General features: G+C 52.5%; 2 protein-coding genes across 3 annotated transcripts in view; one reads left to right on the top strand and one right to left on the bottom strand.

Annotated features, from left to right (window-relative positions):
- Positions 1-3,600, top strand: part of DEAF1 (DEAF1 transcription factor) — a 21,938-nt gene extending 18,338 nt beyond the window's left edge. Inside the window, exons 8-9 of one of the 2 annotated variants that reach the window (XM_035900092.1) lie at positions 1,228-1,317; positions 2,894-3,600. In XM_035900092.1, coding sequence (XP_035755985.1) covers positions 1,228-1,317; positions 2,894-2,998 — 195 coding nt within the window. In that variant the 3' untranslated portion in view covers positions 2,999-3,600. Of the gene's footprint in view, positions 1-1,227 lie in introns of both variants that reach the window. The other variant, XM_035900090.1, reaches the window with a different exon arrangement.
- A 2,437-nt stretch (positions 3,601-6,037) lies between these two features.
- Positions 6,038-19,782, bottom strand: DRD4 (dopamine receptor D4; the record flags this gene model as incomplete). The annotated part of the gene is made up of 4 exons (XM_009644530.2): positions 6,038-6,240; positions 7,003-7,550; positions 7,947-8,059; positions 19,621-19,782. Coding segments are annotated over 4 exons (1,026 nt in total), but the record flags the coding sequence as incomplete, so codon positions are not given.

Here is a 19,782-nt window from a genome sequence, read left to right as displayed (position 1 = left end):
CGATCCTGTACAGCTTACGAACAGCCTCACTCGGGTACCCCTTTGGGACTGGCTTTGCAGGTCCCACAGAGCAGCTTTAAGCCCCGTTTTGGTGGCCTGAATCCCTGGCTGTACATCAGGAATATACAAATATAGTTCAGTCATGCCAACTATTAATTGTAGGTACGTTGGTAAGGTGTGAGCAGATGGTGTGATGATCTCAGTGTTCATCAGGGTGCTGATTGTTAGGTTGGCTGTGCTCAAAAGAGAGAAGGGGCTGGTGGGAACTAAAGACGCCTGCGATACTTTCACAGCCGAGAAACGCTTCCTGTCACGGCCTCACACTGCTGCTCTGACGTGCTAATGATTTGTCAGTAATTTAATGAGCTGGAGACGGAGTGCTCTGTGAAATGCTTATTTTTGTGGTAGTTCAATGATATTTCCACCTAAATACACAGGTTATGTTAATTGATGTCACCGATACAAGATTAAAGCGATAGACACAAAAACATCCTTTATAAACCAGGTGTGATTTTTCACCCATGTATCCTGTCTCACCTTACTTTCAGGTTTAAGTCCTCACTCCTGTTACAGCCTTCTTAATTTTACTCCTCTGTCTTCTGTCTCCCTGTTGGGACACTGCTTCCCTAGTCGTGCTGCTGACTGGCAGGGAAAGATTAAATGGAAGGGTCCCATCCTTAGGCCTGCTCTTGGCCTTCCTCTAGACCCTCTCTCAGACATACGCAGGATTATAAACCAAACCAAATCCACCTTTTAGAACTTTAAATTTGAGGTAAACTCAGAGCTTGGGCATCGATGTACACCGCTGTTTGGAACACACCCGCCCTTGGTTAGGACTGACGACAGCCTGCAGTAACCTGGCTGCGGCTGCTACGGTACACGGCCTGCGTGGAGGGAGGCAGCTTTGTGGTGCCGAGAGGAGACTTCCATGACCACTCATTATCTCTCCCCTGGTTTTGAAGGGCTTCTTGCCCGCCAGGTGGGGAAAGAGAGGTGCATTTCTTTTTCCAAAGTGACCCCAGCTGACACGGCAAGGAGCGTGGGTCTCTGACAGCGTTTCCAGAAGGCACTGGGCTCGTTTTGTTTTGTGTGTCGAGGACATACTGGGAAATGGGGGCTTTACCACTGCTCCTGCATCGCGTCGTATTACAGCACCTGCGTTACACTTCGGTGATCTCGCTGTTGTTGTTACCTCTGACGTGGTCGCTTTGCTGTCCGTTTTCACAGCAGTCCTGCGTCAACTGTGGTCGTGAGGCAACGAACGAGTGCACAGGATGCCACAAAGTCAACTACTGCTCCACTTTCTGCCAGCGGAAGGTATAAGCTTGTTTGTGAGTTGCAGATTCAGTTGTTCAGAGGGGGCTGTGTGACCCGGGGGAGACCCAGGCGGCTCTGCCGGCTGCCTGATGGGCGCAAGCACAGCGAGAGGGGCGGGCAGGGGAACTTGCTGTGTCACGCAGGCAGCCAGAGCACGAGGCTTGCGTGGGCCAGCAGCCCCAGCAGCCCAAACCCACCCCGCAGAGATGGGGCAGGGCTGCGGGTCAGCGCCTGGATCAGGTGGGTAGGGAAAATCCCCAGATTTGCACGCGCCTTCTCAAAGGCAATCTAAAAATCCGAGTAACACCAGAAACGAAGGCGTGGGCACCTTACCATGGGAGCTGTGGGGACCAGTTAGAGCTGGGAGCACTTCTACAACCCTTCCCTGCCACTTCCTGGTAAGCTGAACCCTCCTGAGCGCCTGTGCTCCTGCTGCCTCGCTGAGGACATCGTTCTCTTATTTGCATTATTTGTGATGCTCCAGATGACACAGTGGGACAAAGTCTAGGATTCTGAACATGGGAGGTGGAAACAGGTATGAGGAAGTACAGTGGAGGAAACTGCTGTGCTTCATGTTTTGCCCAGGTTCCTCACAAAGACCCTTGGCGCCCTGCTTTAGAGGAAAGGATAATTTGGGTTGGCCAGGGTTACAGTTCTGCAGGCTGTCCAAGTTCAGTTTTCATCAACTGATGCCAGGGGCACTGAGGAGCTGAGCAATTCTGTTTCCTTTTGCCTGTAACACGGTGTAATGGTGCCCAAGTTCCTCTGTCTGCAGAGCAGAAAGATTAAAAATTCCAAAGAACGACACACAAATGCCGCTTGCAGAAAACTTAGGCAGCCTACCTGCCGCCCCCCCAGGTACCTCAGGGACAGGAACGCCGCCCTGCTGTCCTCTCACTACAAAGAGCACTGGGAATGGCACCCAACAGTCGCCTTTTGTTCCCCTCCTGGACAGCGTGTCGCTCCCAAGGGGACGTCAGCCCGTGCCTGTGGCTGGTGCTCTGCACTGTGAGAGGGCGGGGGTCTGGAGTGCTCGTCAGTAACTGAATCCGGAGGTTCCCCCTGTACTTGTCACCCGTGATGTGCGACCTCTGAGCCGAGGAAGTTAGAGGAGCCGTTTGTTTAGTTCAGAACTAGAAGTTAAAGCCTTGGGAGGAGTCGCATTCCTCTCCTTAGCCCTTACGGAACTGAGACCCCTTGTGTGGCGCTGTCCTTTGTGGGCGCTGCTTGTGGTCCGCTGCCCTGCAGGAGAGGGTTGAAGTCAAGGTTCTGACTGGTTTAGTAACATTTTTCCACGACCTAACTGACCTTGATGTCCTGGATTGGGTTTTGGGTTGAGAAGCCAGCGTTCTGCTCAGTTTGTGTCTGTCTCTAGCGTTGACCCAGTGTGTGGATCCTTTCCTCTCCGTCGTTAGTCGTGTTTGGCCGAGCACTAGAGACCCGCTGTAGCCCAGCTGTGCTGGCGCGAGCGTGTCTCAGAGGGGGCTTCTGTTGGGGCCCGGCGTGCCCTTGCAGGCAGCACACTTGCCGAGGGCCCTTTCTCTTCATGGCCTTTCCATCTGCCCTTCCCTCGCAGGACTGGAAGGACCACCAGCATATCTGCGGCCAGTCGGCCACAGTGACGGTGCAGGCTGACGAGGTGCACGTCACAGACAGCGTAATGGAGAAAGTCACCGTCTGAGCACACCTACCTCTTCAACCGTTCATGAACAGCGTGGGGCGGCCGGCTGGATCGGCAGCCCGGCCTGAACGGTCTTGGCCTTTACAAACCACACTCCTCTCTCCAGCAAACTCATTTTTGAAAGACTTTTTTTGATACTGTGACAGCATTTCCCTACTCCCGATCCTCTTCCAAAACTTTGAATCATACAGAGACTGTGAAAACCTCAGCTGGGAAAAACAAACCCCACCTGACTGCAGCCTAGCAGCTGGGAGCCACCTTGGGCCTAAGGAAGCTTCGACTTTGCCAGACCGGAACCTCCACCGTGTGGATTACAGCAATCTCATCATCTCTCTTGAGATGGATCTAAAGCAGGCGCTGCAACAAGATTTGCCGGTGTTTCCTTCTCCCTGCGCCTCCCTACCTCTTGTCTGAAAAAGGAAGCGAACGTTCATTCGGTTTATTTAATTGCCTTGAAAAAGTCACTACAAGTTCTTAGTTTGCCATTGGAAGGACTTTTTTTTTTTGTTGTTTTTTTTTCCCTGTGTTCCCGCTGTGCTGGGCAAATTCGGAACACATTGGAGCTTCTGCACTTGAATATATTCAAGTGAAAATTAACATGTTGTTAAATAAAATGCGGTGAAAGCCTGAGCGTGCCCAGCGGTGCTGTTTAATTCCCACGGCAGCACTTTTAACGTACGGATAGATGCAGCAAGCGGCTGCCGCGTGGCCGTCGGGGGTTGGCGCAGCTACGACGCGGCTGCGGTTGGGCGCGCCTCTCTTTACGCTCCCTCTCCGTAGGAGGCCGGCTGGGACGGGGCTGGTTCAGCGGGGGAGGCACGGGCTCCTCCGGTGGCGCGCCTTGGCCGCAGCTCGTAGTGGCCGTCTGGCCAAAGTCAGACCTGAGCAACCCCAAAGGAAGAGCGCGTTAGGAGAGCGCCGTCCTGTCACGGCCGTTTGGTGGCTGCTAACTGAAGGCGTGGTGAGCATTAGCGAGTTAATTGCTTTGTTCACTGCAACAAAATCACTTAATTATTAATGTACTTCTTTAATAATTTAGGCTAATCAGACGCCCTTGTTCGTGTTTGAAGATGAGTGCTCCAGGCTGGAGGAGTCTCAGTGGACACGCGCACCTCTCTGGTGGGTTTTTTTCACCCCAGGCATAGCAACGGTGAGGGGTTACTTGTCCTGTCCGGGTGGTCACTCCAATTCAGTGTTGGTGGGCGAGGAGGAATCCTGCTTAGCTTACGCTCCAAGAGGGGTCACCTCTGAATCAGGGTGTCACAAATGCTGTCAAAAGGAGAAAATCCTATCCAGAGTGGCAGGAAAGTAATAATAGAGAAAAACATGATGGGAAATACTGGAGTCTGACACTCGCAGTTTCTGACGAGCCCGTTCCTTCCTCTGTGAATCTTAAAGGTCTTGTTGCCTTGCTAATTAAAGCTCTCGGGGAGCTCCCCACCAGCGCCAGCCCTGGCATCCGGGGCAGCTGTGCCCCAGCGCAGTGGCAAACTGCAGAACTCAAAAATTTACAAGATAATCACCGTGGGAATTCAGTTGTTTGTTGATGACAAATTGATCAAGCAATTGTTATTCTTAGTCAAAGAGAAGCTTCAGACCTCCTTGCAAGACTTTTTTTCCTTTTGTTTCTAAGCAAGGAAATTGCCCCTTGGAAAACAACAAGCCTACACAAAAAATCATTGCTCAGAAGATTGCTGCTTTGCACAATAACCGCTTTCCTCCCTCCCGAGCCTCGGAGAACGGCAATTAGCTGCTCCCTCTGGCTACCCCTGGTGTCACTGCCCTCAGCTTTACCAAAAGGTATCAAGGATTTTTTTCCTGCAGGCTGGAAATGGTTCCCGGCAGGCATCGTACGGCTTGATAAGGGATTCTGGAGAACCAGCGACAGCATCGTTGTGCCTCTGGGCGGGTAACTCTGAAATTACTACGAGGCAGCCGCACGCAGGCTTACAAGGACGTTACGACTCCCGTCCTGGCTAGCCTTGCGTGTTCCGTGCCCCGGCAGCCTCAGCGCAACCCCTCGCCGTTCCCCAGCAGGGAACACACAACAGTTAGCGAGGCAGGAACGCTGTTTTGTGCGCTGGTAACGAGCGAGGCGGCCGTGAGCCGTCAGCCGCGCTCGGGTCTCCTCATCAGCCCGGCCTCGCCGCGTGCTGGGGGGATGAGCCGTACCCGTCTCCAGTGCGTTGGGAGCGCCCGCTGCACGCTGTGGGCTTGCAGAGCAGTGCTGCCCCACAGCAGTCGCTTCACATTTCTCCAGGTCTTGGCCAAATTTTGGCGTTTCTCGGCGAGGGCCAGCCTTCCTGCCCGGGGAGGGGAGTCAGGAATACTGGGCAGGGCCCTTTTGTTTGGGTTTGTGGTTTGTTTTTTTTTTCTTTTTGGTAGGACTTTAACGTAGGACCCTTGTCAAATCAGTCTTTGGATTTAAAACTGCCAAGGGAAAGGAGGTTGCACAGGTAGATACGCCCTCATCTGGCATGTGAACATGGGGGAAATAAGCTCAACAGCCTGTTTCCCCCCAGCCCCCTGTCCATGTTACCTCCCAGCCCTGTTAACGCCCCCCCAGCAGCCAGAGAGCCCACGCAGGCCCGGAGCCGGCTCTGGATTCCCCGCACAGGGGCCAGAGCAGCTGCAGGCTTCACAGCTCTCCTGCCTCCCTGGGTCACGGCAGGGACCGGGGGCGCTTTACTTTGCTTAGCAACAGCTGGGGGAAGCCCAAACCAGACCAAACCCCTAAATTCAAAGCAGGAGCTGTTCCGAGAATGATCCCTGCTGTCTCGTGCCGCTTTTGTCAAGCACCAAGAGTTAAAAAAGTGCAGTTTCCAGTGGGGGGGAGGGGGGGGCATGTGAGCTGTAGCCGCCGGTACTCACCTGTAACTCCTTATACCAAAGGGCTGGGAAGCGGCATCCTTTAGCTGCCATCTCTCCTGCTTCCCTCCTCCCAACAAAGACAGCAGACCTTAGGCAGAAATAGATCTTTAATGAACTATACAAAAAAAATAGCCTGGTTGCTCCTTCTCCCCGCCGGTTCCGGTGGGCTCAGCAGAAGAAGTGCAAGACTTTGCGGAAGAAGTTCCTGAACTCCGTGTTGAAAACGGTATAAATGATGGGGTTGAGAGCACTGTTGACGTAACCCAGCCAAGTGACAGTGCTGGTGACTTGAGTGGGAATGGTGCAGGACTTGCAGAGAGCCCTGGTAATGTGGACCACAAAAAAAGGTGTCCAGCAGAAGAGGAAAGCACCTGCCGGAAGGACATTAAAGAGAGAAAGTGATGCGAATGTTAAAAGGGGTTTAATTTAGCAAACACAGCCCGGGCCAGACAGAAATGGAGACAGCTCAGAGCACTTTGGGAAAAAGCAGCAGATGTGCTGACACGTAGAGCTGGGCTTACGCCCAGGCAAAAAATTTAGGATGTTTTAGGTGTCCTAAATGGTGACAAAAAGTCTAAGTCTAATATCGCTTTGCATTTACGCTGTCGGAAGTCACAGAAAAGCTTGGTTGGATTATGAACACCGTACGGAGGTTCCTTCCCAAGGGTGGTTACTTGTTGGCGCTACTCTGGCTCAAAGGGATGCTGAGGTTTTCACTGGATAAACGTCCTTGCCCAACGAGAGAGGGCTGCGGCAGGGCAAGCCACAACCCCGGGAGGAAAAGCCACAACCAGGCTGTTCCACAGGAACAAGGGCAGGGAGGGTGTTCAGACCAGTCCGCACGTGGCGAGAGGGAGGAGGACCAAGGACAGGCCACTGGGGAGGTGGAACAAGAGGGAGGTGGCTTTTATCTCGCCCTTACCCTCCTCCAGCAAGGCTGGAGCAAAGCCTGGCGCTCAGTGTGACACCTCTCATTGCTGCCCAAGCACCCGTGCCTGGGTTGTTTGGCAGGGGAGTCCGCAAAGCGTGCGCTCACTTCGCCAGGTTCAAACGATTCCTGCCGGAGTGAAGCCTGCGTAGGACAGCGCAGCGCACCCCCCGCCCTTCCCCAGCCGTCACCGACTGCTACTCACCGACGACGACAGGCAGCACCCGCATGGCCTTCCGCTCCCGGCCGTTGATCTTGGCCCGCTTCCGACTGTGTCCTGGGTGTGGGTACTTGAGGTGCGGGTAGGAGACAGTCTGGATCCCATTGTCCGTCACATAGTCCCCAGGGTGGTCAGAGCGGGCGTAAGGGCTGCACTCCTCTGGCTCCAGTCCGGTCCGCTCGCTCTCGGTGAAGGTGGAGGGGTGGTACAGCTTCCTGTTGGCCCCGTAGATGCTGCCCCTTAGCTTGGCTTTCCTGGCTTCTTCCCAGCGCTTGAGCCCTTGGAACATGGCGCAGTAGAGCACCAGCATGACGGGGCAAGGGATGAAGAAGGAGCAGATGGAGGAATACACGATGTAGTTGTCATCCTCCAGCTGACACAGGCTGGGGTCCCGGTTTGGGACGTTGTTGAGACCAAATATGACAGGAGATGCTACAGCAAAGGCAAATATCCAGGTGGTGGATATAAGGATCAACTGCCGCAGGTCGATTTGTCGCCGGTTGTAGTTCAGTGGGATTGAAACAGCGATAAACCTGCCAATACAGGCCCCAGGTGAGTCAGTCCTAGTCCGGTGGTGTCACCATGGGTAACACAAGCGGAGTGGTCCCAAAGCTGCTTGCTCCTCTCCTTCCCCCCCTATTAATTTACTGAAGTAGCTGAGGCCTGGGCTACAACCAGTCTGCCCCCTCAGCAGAGCACCCAAGGGGACAGCCCTGGCCTCGTCGCACGCCCGTACCTTCAGCTCGGCCACCTCAAGGGTACTGACGGGATGCGAAGCTGGTGCTGGGGAGGGCAGAACACCCTCCTTAGGGGAGAACAGGACCTGGCCTCCCAGCGTGGGACCCTTGCAGGGGCGTCTATGGCAGCAGCTTGACGCCAGGACACAGCGCTCCCCCCCCTCCCAGCACGAAGAGGAGGAAGGCACTTACCGATCCACGCTGATAGCACAGAGGTTGAAGATGGAGGCCGTGCACAGCATCACGTCCATGGTCATCAGGGCATCGCACACCACCGTGCTGAGGGACCACACGCCTCCCTGGAACTGAAAAGATGCCCCGGGTCAGCAGATTCCATGTCCCACCGCCTTTAGAATGACACGAAACCACTCCGTGCCTGGGCACCTCCAGCACTCGCATTTTCCTCCAGAGAAGCAGCCTGAAGTCGGGCAGTCCTGCCCGCGGCGCGATGCTCCCCTTCCAGCAAAGCTAATTCCTGCACATGGGAATCAGCCCCATGCAAGAGCTCACAGCTTGCACAGGGCTCCGCGGTTCTGGCCTGGCTGGAGAACGGAGCCCACAGACCACCAGCATGGCCAAGCAAGTCGTGCTGGGCAGAATAACAGACACGGGGCAGCCCCCGCTGCCTTGGGCTAGCGCAGCGTGACAGCCAGCAGGCTCAAACCCCCCAAACTCATCCAACTGCCCACCCCGAAGTCTCCCCAGTAATGCAGGGCTAAGCACTGGCTGGGCAGCACCCCTGGCTGCCGGTCACCGAGGAAGCAGGGAGCAGCTCTTCAACAAGTGATGGAGCACCAAGCTCCTCTCCCATTTTGCACATCCAGACCGCTCCAACGTCCTGCCTGCAGGCGATGTGGGTGGGGTTTGTGTGCTACAGAACTGTTTCGTTCTGTCCCGCCAAGCACGAGGCCAGCCTCTTGAGCCTGTGTGCAAGCTGGTCAGATACAATCTCTTGTTCATTCTCTCTGCAACTGCAGGCACCCAGGGCAAAGCACAAGTGCTGCCAGCGAGAGGACGTGACCAGCCGCATGTCGTTGGTCCGTGTTACTCTGCTATGCAAAAGACATCAGTTAAAAAATACGCTATGTACCCAAATAATCATCAGAAAAAAACCAACAAAGCCAGAAGATGCCCAGGGGGTTGCGGTTTATCAATACCAGCTTGCGGAACGGGAAGGTTTGCTCAGCGGTGTGCCGTGAACCCGGCCACTGGAAAATGGGAATGGAAGGAAAAGCTCAAGGACCAGAGAAATAAGTCAGGATTCATTAAACCCTTCTTCAGCACATGGCACCAAACCCTTGCATCCAAAGCTGATGCACTGAATGTCAGCTTCCTTTCCGTGCATCAGGACAACTGCCTCTAGGATGTGGCCATAAACAGAGTTTTTATAAAAATTCTGATTTGAGTACAAGAAGAGAGGGTGCCTTCTTCCCTGACAGTAAAAGAGGAGCTCAAAACCCCACTCAGCTCAGGCTCACCCACTCCATCCTAGTTTAGCAGCGGAGAGGAAGAAAGGCTCCCTCCTCCCCCCGCATCAAACTCAGATACGGCTCTGTCATCCCACACTTGGAAGCCGCACCGCTCCGTGTGGTCTGCAAGTGCTGACTCCACATTCAGTTGTGGTAAAAACCGCTCCGTTCCGGGCACAAGAAACCGAGCCTCTGCAATGGCTGTCACGATGTAGGGTTAGGGTAGATGAGGTGCTTAGGGACATGGTTTAGTGGTGGGATGGCAGGGTTAGGTTAATGGTTGGACTCGATGATCTCAAAGGGCTTTTCCAACCAAAGTGATTCTATGATTCTATGATGCCGTGGGCGCGCGTGCTGTTTGTGTGAGGAGCAGGGCGCAAAGCGGTAGTGCTGGCAGGGGACAGGGAGGGGTCATCTGGCAAGAAGTAAGATGAGCTCAGCAAGAAATGCACGAGCTCTGCTGAGGGACAGGGCTGAGCTGTCTGAGGGCCTTTTTGGGTCCCTCTGCAGAGAGGTTCGGTGAAGAACCCAAACCCGTGCCGTACAAATAGGGATGAGTTTAGCTTGACAACAAAGTGTTCAGCAGCAATGGCCGCTTGTCACAACCAACTCAAACACCGGTCTTCCACCAGCAGCTTGCAGAGCTGTTCTCTATCAGACTAACGCTCAGCCGTTCAGCTATTTTATAGCTATTAAATACACATACACCTATGTGTATGTTTATTTTTTTAGCTCCTTCACAGCCATATTGCCACAGAAGCTTGCGGTCACGCTCTAACCAGGCCCGCTGCAGGAGCTGAGCTGTTGCCAAAAGCAGCAGCAGCTCGGGGGAATGGCCCTGCCTGGGGCCCGAGGCCCCTCGGCTCCCGGCCATCCCCTCCCTGCAGCCCCAGTTGCAGAAGCCTCACCCCAACAGCCCAGCACCGCCGCCCGGAGATTGACCGCCCCGCTGACGCGGCACGACGGCTGCCAGGGCGGGTCAGAGCACACCCAGGCAGCCCGGCCCCTCTGCAAAGCCCCACATATACAGAATATCTCTCTATATAGTCTTTATACAGTGTATAGAACACACACATGTATAAAATTATATATAGATACGTATATTATACTAATAAGCTACAGATTATGTATGGCCGTAACACAAGATGTATAATATAGTGAACATTTATACATATTGTGCATACGTAGGGGCTTTGAAATGTTTTTCTATAATACATGCTCTATATCAATGCTATACATAACATTTTATACATTACATACAATTTATCCATACATTTCTATGTAATATATGCTAGATATGGAATGTATGTATATTTATAAATTAGATTTAAAGTTACTATGTTTATTATTAAAAATTAGATTATGTAAATATAAATATAAATATAAAATGCCCCTGGGACTTTGCAAGATATCAAACACTACATATACTCTATATACACTCTTACTATTATAAATATATATAATAAATATTACTATAACATATATATCACTACATGTAATATACATTATTTACTATATATAATGCACTATTAAAAAATATATATAAGAAGTCCCAGGGACTTTCATAGATCATATTAATACATATCAATGTATTAATAATCTGTATTATACAGTGCATTGATATATAACGATACAATACAGAACATATATAAATAACCTCTATATTACATATCCTGTAGTATGGTAGTATGTAGTAAAATGCACAAACCATACATCATCTATTATTACACACTGCGTACTCCTATTTACGGAACGGGTACTACACACGTATGTCTGAGACTGCTGAGAGAGAGCAGTGGCTGAGCGGCGCTGCCCGCCCGCCCGGGGGCTGCGCTCGGCCCCGGGGCAGACACGCAGCGGCCAGGCTGAGGAGCACGGCCCCCGCCACCACGTTCCTGGCTCGGCTCCGCGATAAGCACTTTGGTACCAGAAAAATCGTGACCAACTTGGGGAGGCAGTTGTTAAGAAATGAGAGTGGGGCGAACCAAAAAAGCAATTCAGCATCTTAGGAGGGCAAGCGAAATGCCCGGCGCCTGGCATGGGGATGGTGGAGGAGGTGCCAAGGGTGGGGAATGGAGTTCAACCCATGGGCCAGTGCGAAGCGAGGAGCGACGGGATGAAGCCAAGGAGAGGAACAATTAGACCGTTGCTTTCTTTGGTTCTAAAATAGGGGAAGTAGGGAAAAGGGGTTCTGTTTAGTCTATGTAACCCAAAAGAAAGCCGCCCAGCGAAGCAGGCGCCACCTCCCAGCACTTGCACGTGGGTAACCGCACACGAAACAGAGCCACGCGGGTAACGCTCTCCACGTCACGCTGGGCAGGCACAGAAACCCCTGGCCAGAAACGGGGGGCAGGCAGCTCTGCACAGATTAACATCAGGCAGTAATGATGTCACGCACTGGATTACGATTAGCAGAGCTGTAAAGCTCAAGTAGATTGAAGAAACTGTACGGCTATTTTTATATAGCCATCTCCTAAGAGGTAGCTCCAGCCTCCGGGCAGGGCTGCATTCAGACCTGAATGCTTCATTCAGCCTTTTCTCTAGCACAGATCTGGCACCCCAAACTAGATTTGGGAGCTCAATCAGAAAAAAAACCCCAACCCTCAAATTTTTGCCAAGCTCACTGGGATCCTGACAAGTTCAGTTCCGATTATGAGAGAGAAAATTTGATTCTGGGCCACAGTTTTCAAAACCTGTTTGTGACTTGGGGGAACTAATTGATTTTGAAAAGGGCAAGAGCTCTCAGGCTGCAGCACCTTCAGAAGAAGCCTTTGCCGTGAGAGTCAAGTTGGGCGCTCAGAAAATGCTGCGAACCCTTCCCTTTCACAGAATCCCAGAATGGCAAGGGTTGGAAGGGACCTCGGGAGATCATCCAGTCCAACCCCCCTGCTCAAGCAGGTTCTCCTAGAGCATGTTACACAGGACTTCATCCAGGCGGGCTTTGAATATCTCCAGAGAAGGAGACTCCACAGCCCCCTGGGCAGCCTGGGCCAGGGCTCCGTCACCCTCAGAGTAAAGAAGTTCTTCCTCATATTCAACTGAAACCTCTTATGTCTCAGTTTGTGCCCATGGCCCCTTGTCCTGGCGCTGGGCACCACTGAGAAGAGTCTGGCTCCGTCTTCGTGATCCCCACCCTTGAGATACTTGTAGGTGTTGATGAGGTCCCCTCTCAGCCTTCTCTTCTCCAGGCTGAACAAGCCCAGCTCCCTCAGCCTTTCCTCGTAGGGGAGATGCTCCAGTCCTCCCATCATCCTAGTTGCCCTCCTCTGGACTCTCTCCAGGAATTCCTCATCTTTCTTGAACTGGGAGCCCAGAACTGGACCCAATGCTCCAGGTGGGGTCTCACCAGGGCAGAACAGAGGGGGAGGAGAACCTCCCTCGCCCTGCTGGCCACACTCCTCTTTATGCACCCCAGGGTGCCATTGGCCTTCTTGGCAACAAGGGCACCCTGCTGGCTCATGGTCAGCTTGTCATCCCCCAGGACTCCCAGGTCCCTCTCGGCAGAGCTGCTTTCCCCACCAACTCCCAAGACTCTGACTCTGGGGAAGGTGCTGGGAGAGGACGTCCCATTATACCATGTTTCTCGCCTGCCCACCTTAGCAAAATGTGCCAAGAACCTCTCTGATGGGTGAGTGACTTTGGATTAGAGGCGTAGCTGGCTTTGCTGGGTCGTGTCATTAAGTGGTACCTAATTACAGGAGGTTGTAGAAGATTAGCCTGCCAAGGTACACAGTGTAAAGCTTTTAGGGATCATAACCAGCTCAAGCCGCCCTTAAGAAGTGCTCCAGAGCAACTCCACTGCCACCGGCTTTTTTGCATTCTCTGCTTTTTCAGTGTGAGGCCCCTTGTTTTCCTCCAGCGATGCACGACCGGTAGCGCTGCTGCTGAGAAGACACAGACAGCAGGTCGCCCAGCGAAACAGATGCTCTACGGGCAAGCCATCTCCCTTAACAAAGTAAAACAAAGCTGCAAGTACAACCCCACAAGCCAGCCTCCCTGCTACAACATTTCTAAGGCTGAGGACACTCTCTGCATAGCTCTGGCAAGAACACCGACTGAGCCGTAAATACGTGAGGCTCGGCATATTAACCACCACACTTGAAACCCCCAGGCATCGCTTCTTGGAAGAAGGTGGAAAACTGTATGGGCAGGGAGGGTCACGCTCTGCCCTTAGTGCAGTGCTTCCTGGCAGACAGGGAGGGTTTATAGGAAGGAGATAAAGATTGCCTCCCCGGATGCAAGCCAAGCCCCTTTCAAAGCGGTATTCCAGGTGCAGAGCGGCTGCTTTTTCAGCTGACCAAGGCTGGCAACGCCAGTAAATTCACATGCAGCCTCTGTGGTCTCTTACAAGACACCAATATCTCATGACAAACGGCACTTAGGTTCTGGATGAACCACTACACGCAGAGGAGGAACGAATCCAGCTGCTTCTCACAAAGAATACGGAAAAGATTTTGTAGGATGGTGGATGGCGGGAGACAGACTTGACTGAGCAGTCAACACCCTTGCAAGCTGCCTTCCTAGCTCAGGTAATTTTCATGTCCCTATTCCTAAGCACAGCCGATGTGTAAGAAAAAAAATCTGCCTTCTTGCAAACAAGCCTGATGCCAGAAGAGCTCTTATGCTGCCAGTGCTCCTGAGGGCGTGAGCCAGGAAAAGCCCAAAGGTTTTAGTCTTACTTCCTATGATAACAGCTCTTGTCTCAGTCCTGCCACGTACTTCTGCACGGCGCCACACCGCAGCTTCACACCCACCTCTCTTGCTGGCCCAGCGAACAGGCTCACTAAGAAGCAGAGCGCACAGAGTGATCCTTTGGTCTTTGGCGGTGATGGCATCTGAAATAGGATACCCAGGCAACAGCAGCCTGCATCTGCACTGGGAGATGCCCAGCTGAATTTCTGAGCCAGCACCTGCCTGCCCTCAGCGAGGCCGTGGCTCAAGCGCATTGCGTGGAGAGACTGAAAGTGCTAAGCCCTAAAAGCCCAGGCCTGCTGAGAAGGCTATGACACCGATCAGAAGAGTAGTAATCCTTGCAAATGGGCAAAGTCCAGCATCAAAGAATTGCCCAAATTACCACAAAAAGCTGACTCCAGGCCCTTTTATATGAGCCTTGACGACTGCTACATTCTCCAGAAGACACAACGCAAGCTGCAAGGGGCGAGGAAGGAGGAGGAGTGGGACACGAGACAAAGGTGGCCTCACGTCTGCTCTAACATGGTTTCTTGACTTAAATCATTGAGGTCAAGGTTTTTCAGAAATGTCAAGCAAGTCTGGTCAACCACCTGAAACATGATGAGGGCCCAAAATTCAAAGACACCTCCCCCCTCCCCCCCTTTTTGGTCACTGAAAATAAAATCCTTAGCACTGGTTTGTAATTGCTGGCCTGTATTGCGCCCCTGGTATTTTGTGCAGGGACCGTGTGGCTCAGACACCAGTCAGGCCTAGAAGAACATCTATTTCCACTAAAGCTGTGAGATACCAGGAAAGACTGATCTCAAATACTTCTGAAAAAAAGGATGGCACGCATTCACAGAGAGCCACACAAAATTTGCAGGGTCTCTCATCGAAGAGCTGTATCACAGGCACATGACACGCTGCAAAAAAGAGATCGTTCTGTACCAGTGGTACACTGACACCCTGAAAGTTTTATGCAGAACAGGATCACCCTCACCAAGAAAACAGCTTGTGTAATTAGCACTGGCTGCTCTATCACTCTGAGGATCTGCGAGGCAGAGTGCCTGCTTGGAAAGCCTTATCTTCCCTGACCTGTAACACACAGATCTGCTAAAACTGTTTCCTCTTTTTCGTAATCAATTACACAGATCTTAGTGGCAAAGATGTTTACATAACCGTGCCTTACGCGGCGCCTGCCAGCAGCCAGCAGCATCCCGGATCAGAGCCCGTTCCCAGCCCGGGCACTCGGCATGGATTAAGGAGAGAGCTGATCAAAGGCACCGTCTGCGGAGCGAGGCAGGTAGGAGTACGCTCTACAGCAGAGTACAAGAGGGGAAGCTGCTCGGCCTGGCGCCTGCCCTAATTGCTGGGAATGCCTCCAGTTAATGAGGACCGTATGAACTGCTGCTGTGACTCCTGCCGTTGTCACAGAGTCTTTGGGCAGAGGAAGCGGTTCAACACAAAGACAAGCCTTTGTAGCCATGCCGCTCCCTCCCTGCAGATTTCTAGTGGGCAAAGCCACTCAGAGCCTGATGATATTCTGCAGTACCTCCACTGCACCTTGTAGCTCTGCTTTCTCATGGGTCCTCACTGCCTCAGGGGAGCGATACCCCCCATTTTCAGGGCTATCGATGCTCCAGGCAGACTCCTGGCCTCTCTTCACACAAAAGCAGAGGGCTTTGCCCCTGGGGAATTATCATGAACCCCTGGGAGTGCCCCAGGCCACCTCCCTCCCCCTTGCTTCCCATCATCCTTGCCTTACTGGCACTGGATTGCTAGGAGAGGGCAATGGGCACAAACTGAAACATAAAAGGTTTCAGCTGAATATGAGGAAGAACTTCTTTACTTTGAGGGTGACAGAGCCCTGGCCCAGGCTGCCCAGGGGGGCTGTGGAGTCTCCTTCTCTGGAGATATTCAACCCCCGCCTGGACAACGCCCTGTGTAACATGCTCTGGGGGATCCTGCTTGAGCAGGGGGGTTGGACTAGATGATCTCCCGAGGTCCCTTCCAACCCTTGCCATTCTGGGATTCTGGGATTCTGTGATCAGAAAGACAAGGCTGCTGCAGAAGAGCAGTCTACCTTCCCACATGGATTTTTACCTTTCCTTGTCATACAGCTAAGAGCTGATACTCCCAAGCAAGTTGGAAGACTCCTGCCTTCTGCCTATCAGGGCAGCCTGCTGTGTAGTAATTAACAACTGGCAAACACCAGAACATGTCTTTGTTCCGTATTCAAACGAGTTCAGTGGAAAGCGCTGGGCTCATCTGCATCACCACACTGTGATCTGGCACATCCTGATACCGGCCCATCGGCTCAGCCACCCCTGTGTAGTAGCTAACAAGACAAATGGCAAACACCACCAGTCCACCTCCATCCACACCAGCACTCCAAACAGAATGAGGAATGATCAGGGTACAGAAGTTTGTCTGGTTTTCTTTAAAGACGGTGTACGTCTGCAAAAGAGAAACGGGCTGTAAACACTGCCCTGTCAGGGACTCACTTCATGCTGGCAGTCTCGGGAGCTGTTCAGATTGGAAATGGATGCTTTAAGCCAGTGGAAAGCTGATGTTTCTGCCCTTCTCATCCATAGGGTGCTTCTTGGTTACATCAGGCTGTGGAGGATCAGAACTGACAAATGACAGCAACATCTGGATTTATGGAAGGCCAGCTTCATCACATTAGTTTTAACACTCTCTCGCATTAAGGCCCCAAGCATCAACTCGAGCTGCTAAGATAGGTAAATTTGACAGGACAAACTAATGAGGAAAGAAATGCAGCCTGACGAACTCCCAACAACGCACAGTGAACACTAGAGAGGGATTTAGGGCAGGGCAGGACTCGGGGGCAAATCTTCATCTTGAACAGACAAGGCTGGTCTGTGGGGAGAGAGGTCTATGGGCTTTCCTGCACGCCTGGAGAGAGCCGCGCGGCTCCGGTTCAGTGGGAGAGACTGATTTCCTACACCACTGGCCTGTTTCCAAAGAACGTTCTCTCAGCCAAGGACTGTCCATTTTTCTAGGCGTTGAGGGAGCCTAGCGTAAGAGGGCCAAGACTGGCCAGGAGTAATAGACACCATCTCCTGCTCACCATCAGAAAGCCATCGCCCCACCATGGTGCTTCTCCTGTAAGCTGCAGTGTGAGGATGGGACCGGAGGAGGTTTGCGTTAGATGGCCCCATTTCCCTGCCCTTCTGCCAAGCTGTGGTTCCAGGGTTGTGAAATGGTACAGAAAATAAATAGTTGTGAGCGCACACACCAGTTTCCCCCTTGTCTAGCACTTGCTTTCAGCAATCCTCCAACCCTGCAGACACAAACAAGGGACATCCAGAGAGAACTAACACACAATTTGGCTTCCTACAGCCCAGACCTCTGAATCCTCGCCATGAACTACGAGTTTAGCTGTGACAAAAAGTTATGCTGGCTCTTTCAGAAGTACAAAAGGAGAGTGTGTGTCAACAAATGCTGCTAACGCATCGGAATAAGCTTTAACAACTAGAAATAACAGCCAAGATCAAGGACTCTCCCACTGTGCTCAGGCTTCTGTCAACAGCAGCAAAGGATAATCCACATCTCACAGGAAGGAATCCCATCCTCACTGAAGCTTGCGGGAGATCTGTTGTTTTGTGCAGCTGTCAGATGTCACCTCAAAAGTTAAATCCCTCCAGCTGTCTTCTAAAGCCCTGACTGGGAGGTGTATTTCCAAAAACCTAACACAAGAAGCCATCTCACAGAAAAAAAGTACAAGATGACCACGCTTCTGCTGAATTAAGGAAATGGCAAGAGTTTATTGTTCTGTTCCTGCTAAACAAGAAACATAAACCCACCCTCTCAGCTGGTTTACAAGTTTTCCAATAAGCCCTCAAACTCTACCTTTACTCTGTCAGGAGCTGTACAAAAGTTAAAAAACCCAAACAAACAAAAAACCCCACACCAAGATGAAAGGTTGAACTGAACATTCAGGACCGTCCATGCCACATTTTCCAGGGCTAAATGCAATGGGACAGAATGCAAGCTGAAGTCAAGATAGTTTTAAAAAGCATCCATCACAATATGCTGCACCCCCTGTCCGAGCATCTGATCCTGATCTACAGTTTTTGCTTTTGCCTCCAAGAAAAGAAAGGAAAAAACCCAACACAAAAATTCTGTCCCTGCGCTGACTCAATGGCTACTCTCACTTTTCCTTAGTGTATTTCAGAACAAAACGAGCTGCAAATCCTGCATCAAATATGAGAGATTTTTAAAAAATGAGGGAAAAGCAAAGCCACCAAACCCAAACACTACAGGGGGGAGCTCTTGTCAGTGCAGTGGACAGAGAGAGAGGAATCTAATGCTCCTGTTCTTCACTGGTTATGGGTCCCCAGCTGAACCTGTCCCTCCAGGATACCTCTGTCTCCAGAGAGGTCACAATGTCCTGCAAAATCCTTGGACCAGGTAGAGAGGCTAAAAGCATCCTAAGCTCTAATCCGCAGCCTGCCTTGCTTAAGGAAGTATAGGCCCGTCCCAGTCAGGCACTGAGCGGCAGCCCTGGCACAGGAGAGAAGGGGAGATGCTAAGGCCTGAGCACCGCTGGTACACTCTTGTCTTAGCCTTCGAGGATGGGAACACCATTTGGACAGCCCCTTTCACTCCCTGAGGAAGCACTTAAGCCACCACCTTACAAATCATGTGGCTATCAGAAAACGCCAGGTTCGCCTGACACACACCCACCGCCCAGTCCCCAGACCTGCTGGGGCTGCTGACTGTGCACAAGGTTGCGTCCTGGCTCTCCCCACATCTGGGAAGAGGACTCCTCTTGCTTCCACACCACCAGCTACCGCAAGGGCAGGTGCAAAACAACTGCTATTTTGGCCTGTGGGTGCTTTCACCCACCTGAGCAAGGCAAGAGCTGCTGGCTGGTACTAACGGGCAGGCTCTAGCGAGCCTCCTCACTTCAGTCCAACAAATGCCCCTGCAATCTCAAGGCATTATCAATCCCCTGGCAGTAAACATTTATGTCTCCTTCCTTACAAAGAGGCAGAGAGAGATGCAAAACCACTCAACCTCAGCAGCTCCTGTTTTTTCCCTCGGCTGTCGCAGTCTTGGAGATGAGTGCGTTTTGGAGGTGAACAGAAAGCCTGACCCAAAGTCCCCCGGGGTGGCTCTCCATGACCACCATCACATGCAGGGTCAGGCCTGCGCAAACCAGAGCACCCCTGCCAGGAGGAGCCCTGAAGCAAGCCGACCAAAGCCACCTTGATGCAGGGTGACCAGATCCCATCTAGCTCCCTAAAAAGACAGCTTCTCCTACTTAGCTCGACATGGAAACCTGCCTCCTGGCTAAAGATCTCCCTTACCACCAAAACCTGCTCACCATACGCCAGAAGGAGCGCAGCACAGGAGCTCTCGATCCCCTCCTAACCGACCATTTGCTGATGGCAACCTGGGAACATGTGCAATGCGAGGGCTCCCTGGAGCGCTGACCTGGCCCGGGGCAGACACCCCAGTGCATTCCCACTCGGTGCATTTGGTGCATCCCCACTCGGTGCATTTGCAGCTCGGCAATCACCCGGAGAGGACGACGGGGGAGCCCACGAACTTGCTGCCACTACTATCACTCGTGGCTCTGCAGCGGTTTGGAGGTGCATGGCTTTAACCCTCGGTACCCGGCCTCTCGCCGATCCCACCCCGCAGCCCCGTAACTTTCAGAACCCCCGGTCCCGCCGCAGCCCCCCGGGCAGCCTCACCTCGGAGTAGACGTAGAGGGGCAGGACGAGGAGAGCGAGCAGCAGGTCGGCGACGGCGAGGCTGACGATGAAGTAGTTGGTGGTGGTCTTCAGCGCCCGCTCCGTGCAGACGCTGAGGCACACCAGCCCGTTGCCGCCCACGATGAGGAGGATGAGGACGAT

This window comes from Egretta garzetta, unplaced genomic scaffold, assembly GCF_000687185.1.
Source record: "Egretta garzetta isolate BGI_Z169 unplaced genomic scaffold, ASM68718v1 scaffold658, whole genome shotgun sequence".
NCBI classification, from domain to species: domain Eukaryota; kingdom Metazoa; phylum Chordata; class Aves; order Pelecaniformes; family Ardeidae; genus Egretta; species Egretta garzetta.
This window is presented reverse-complemented; position numbering and strand designations above follow the sequence as displayed.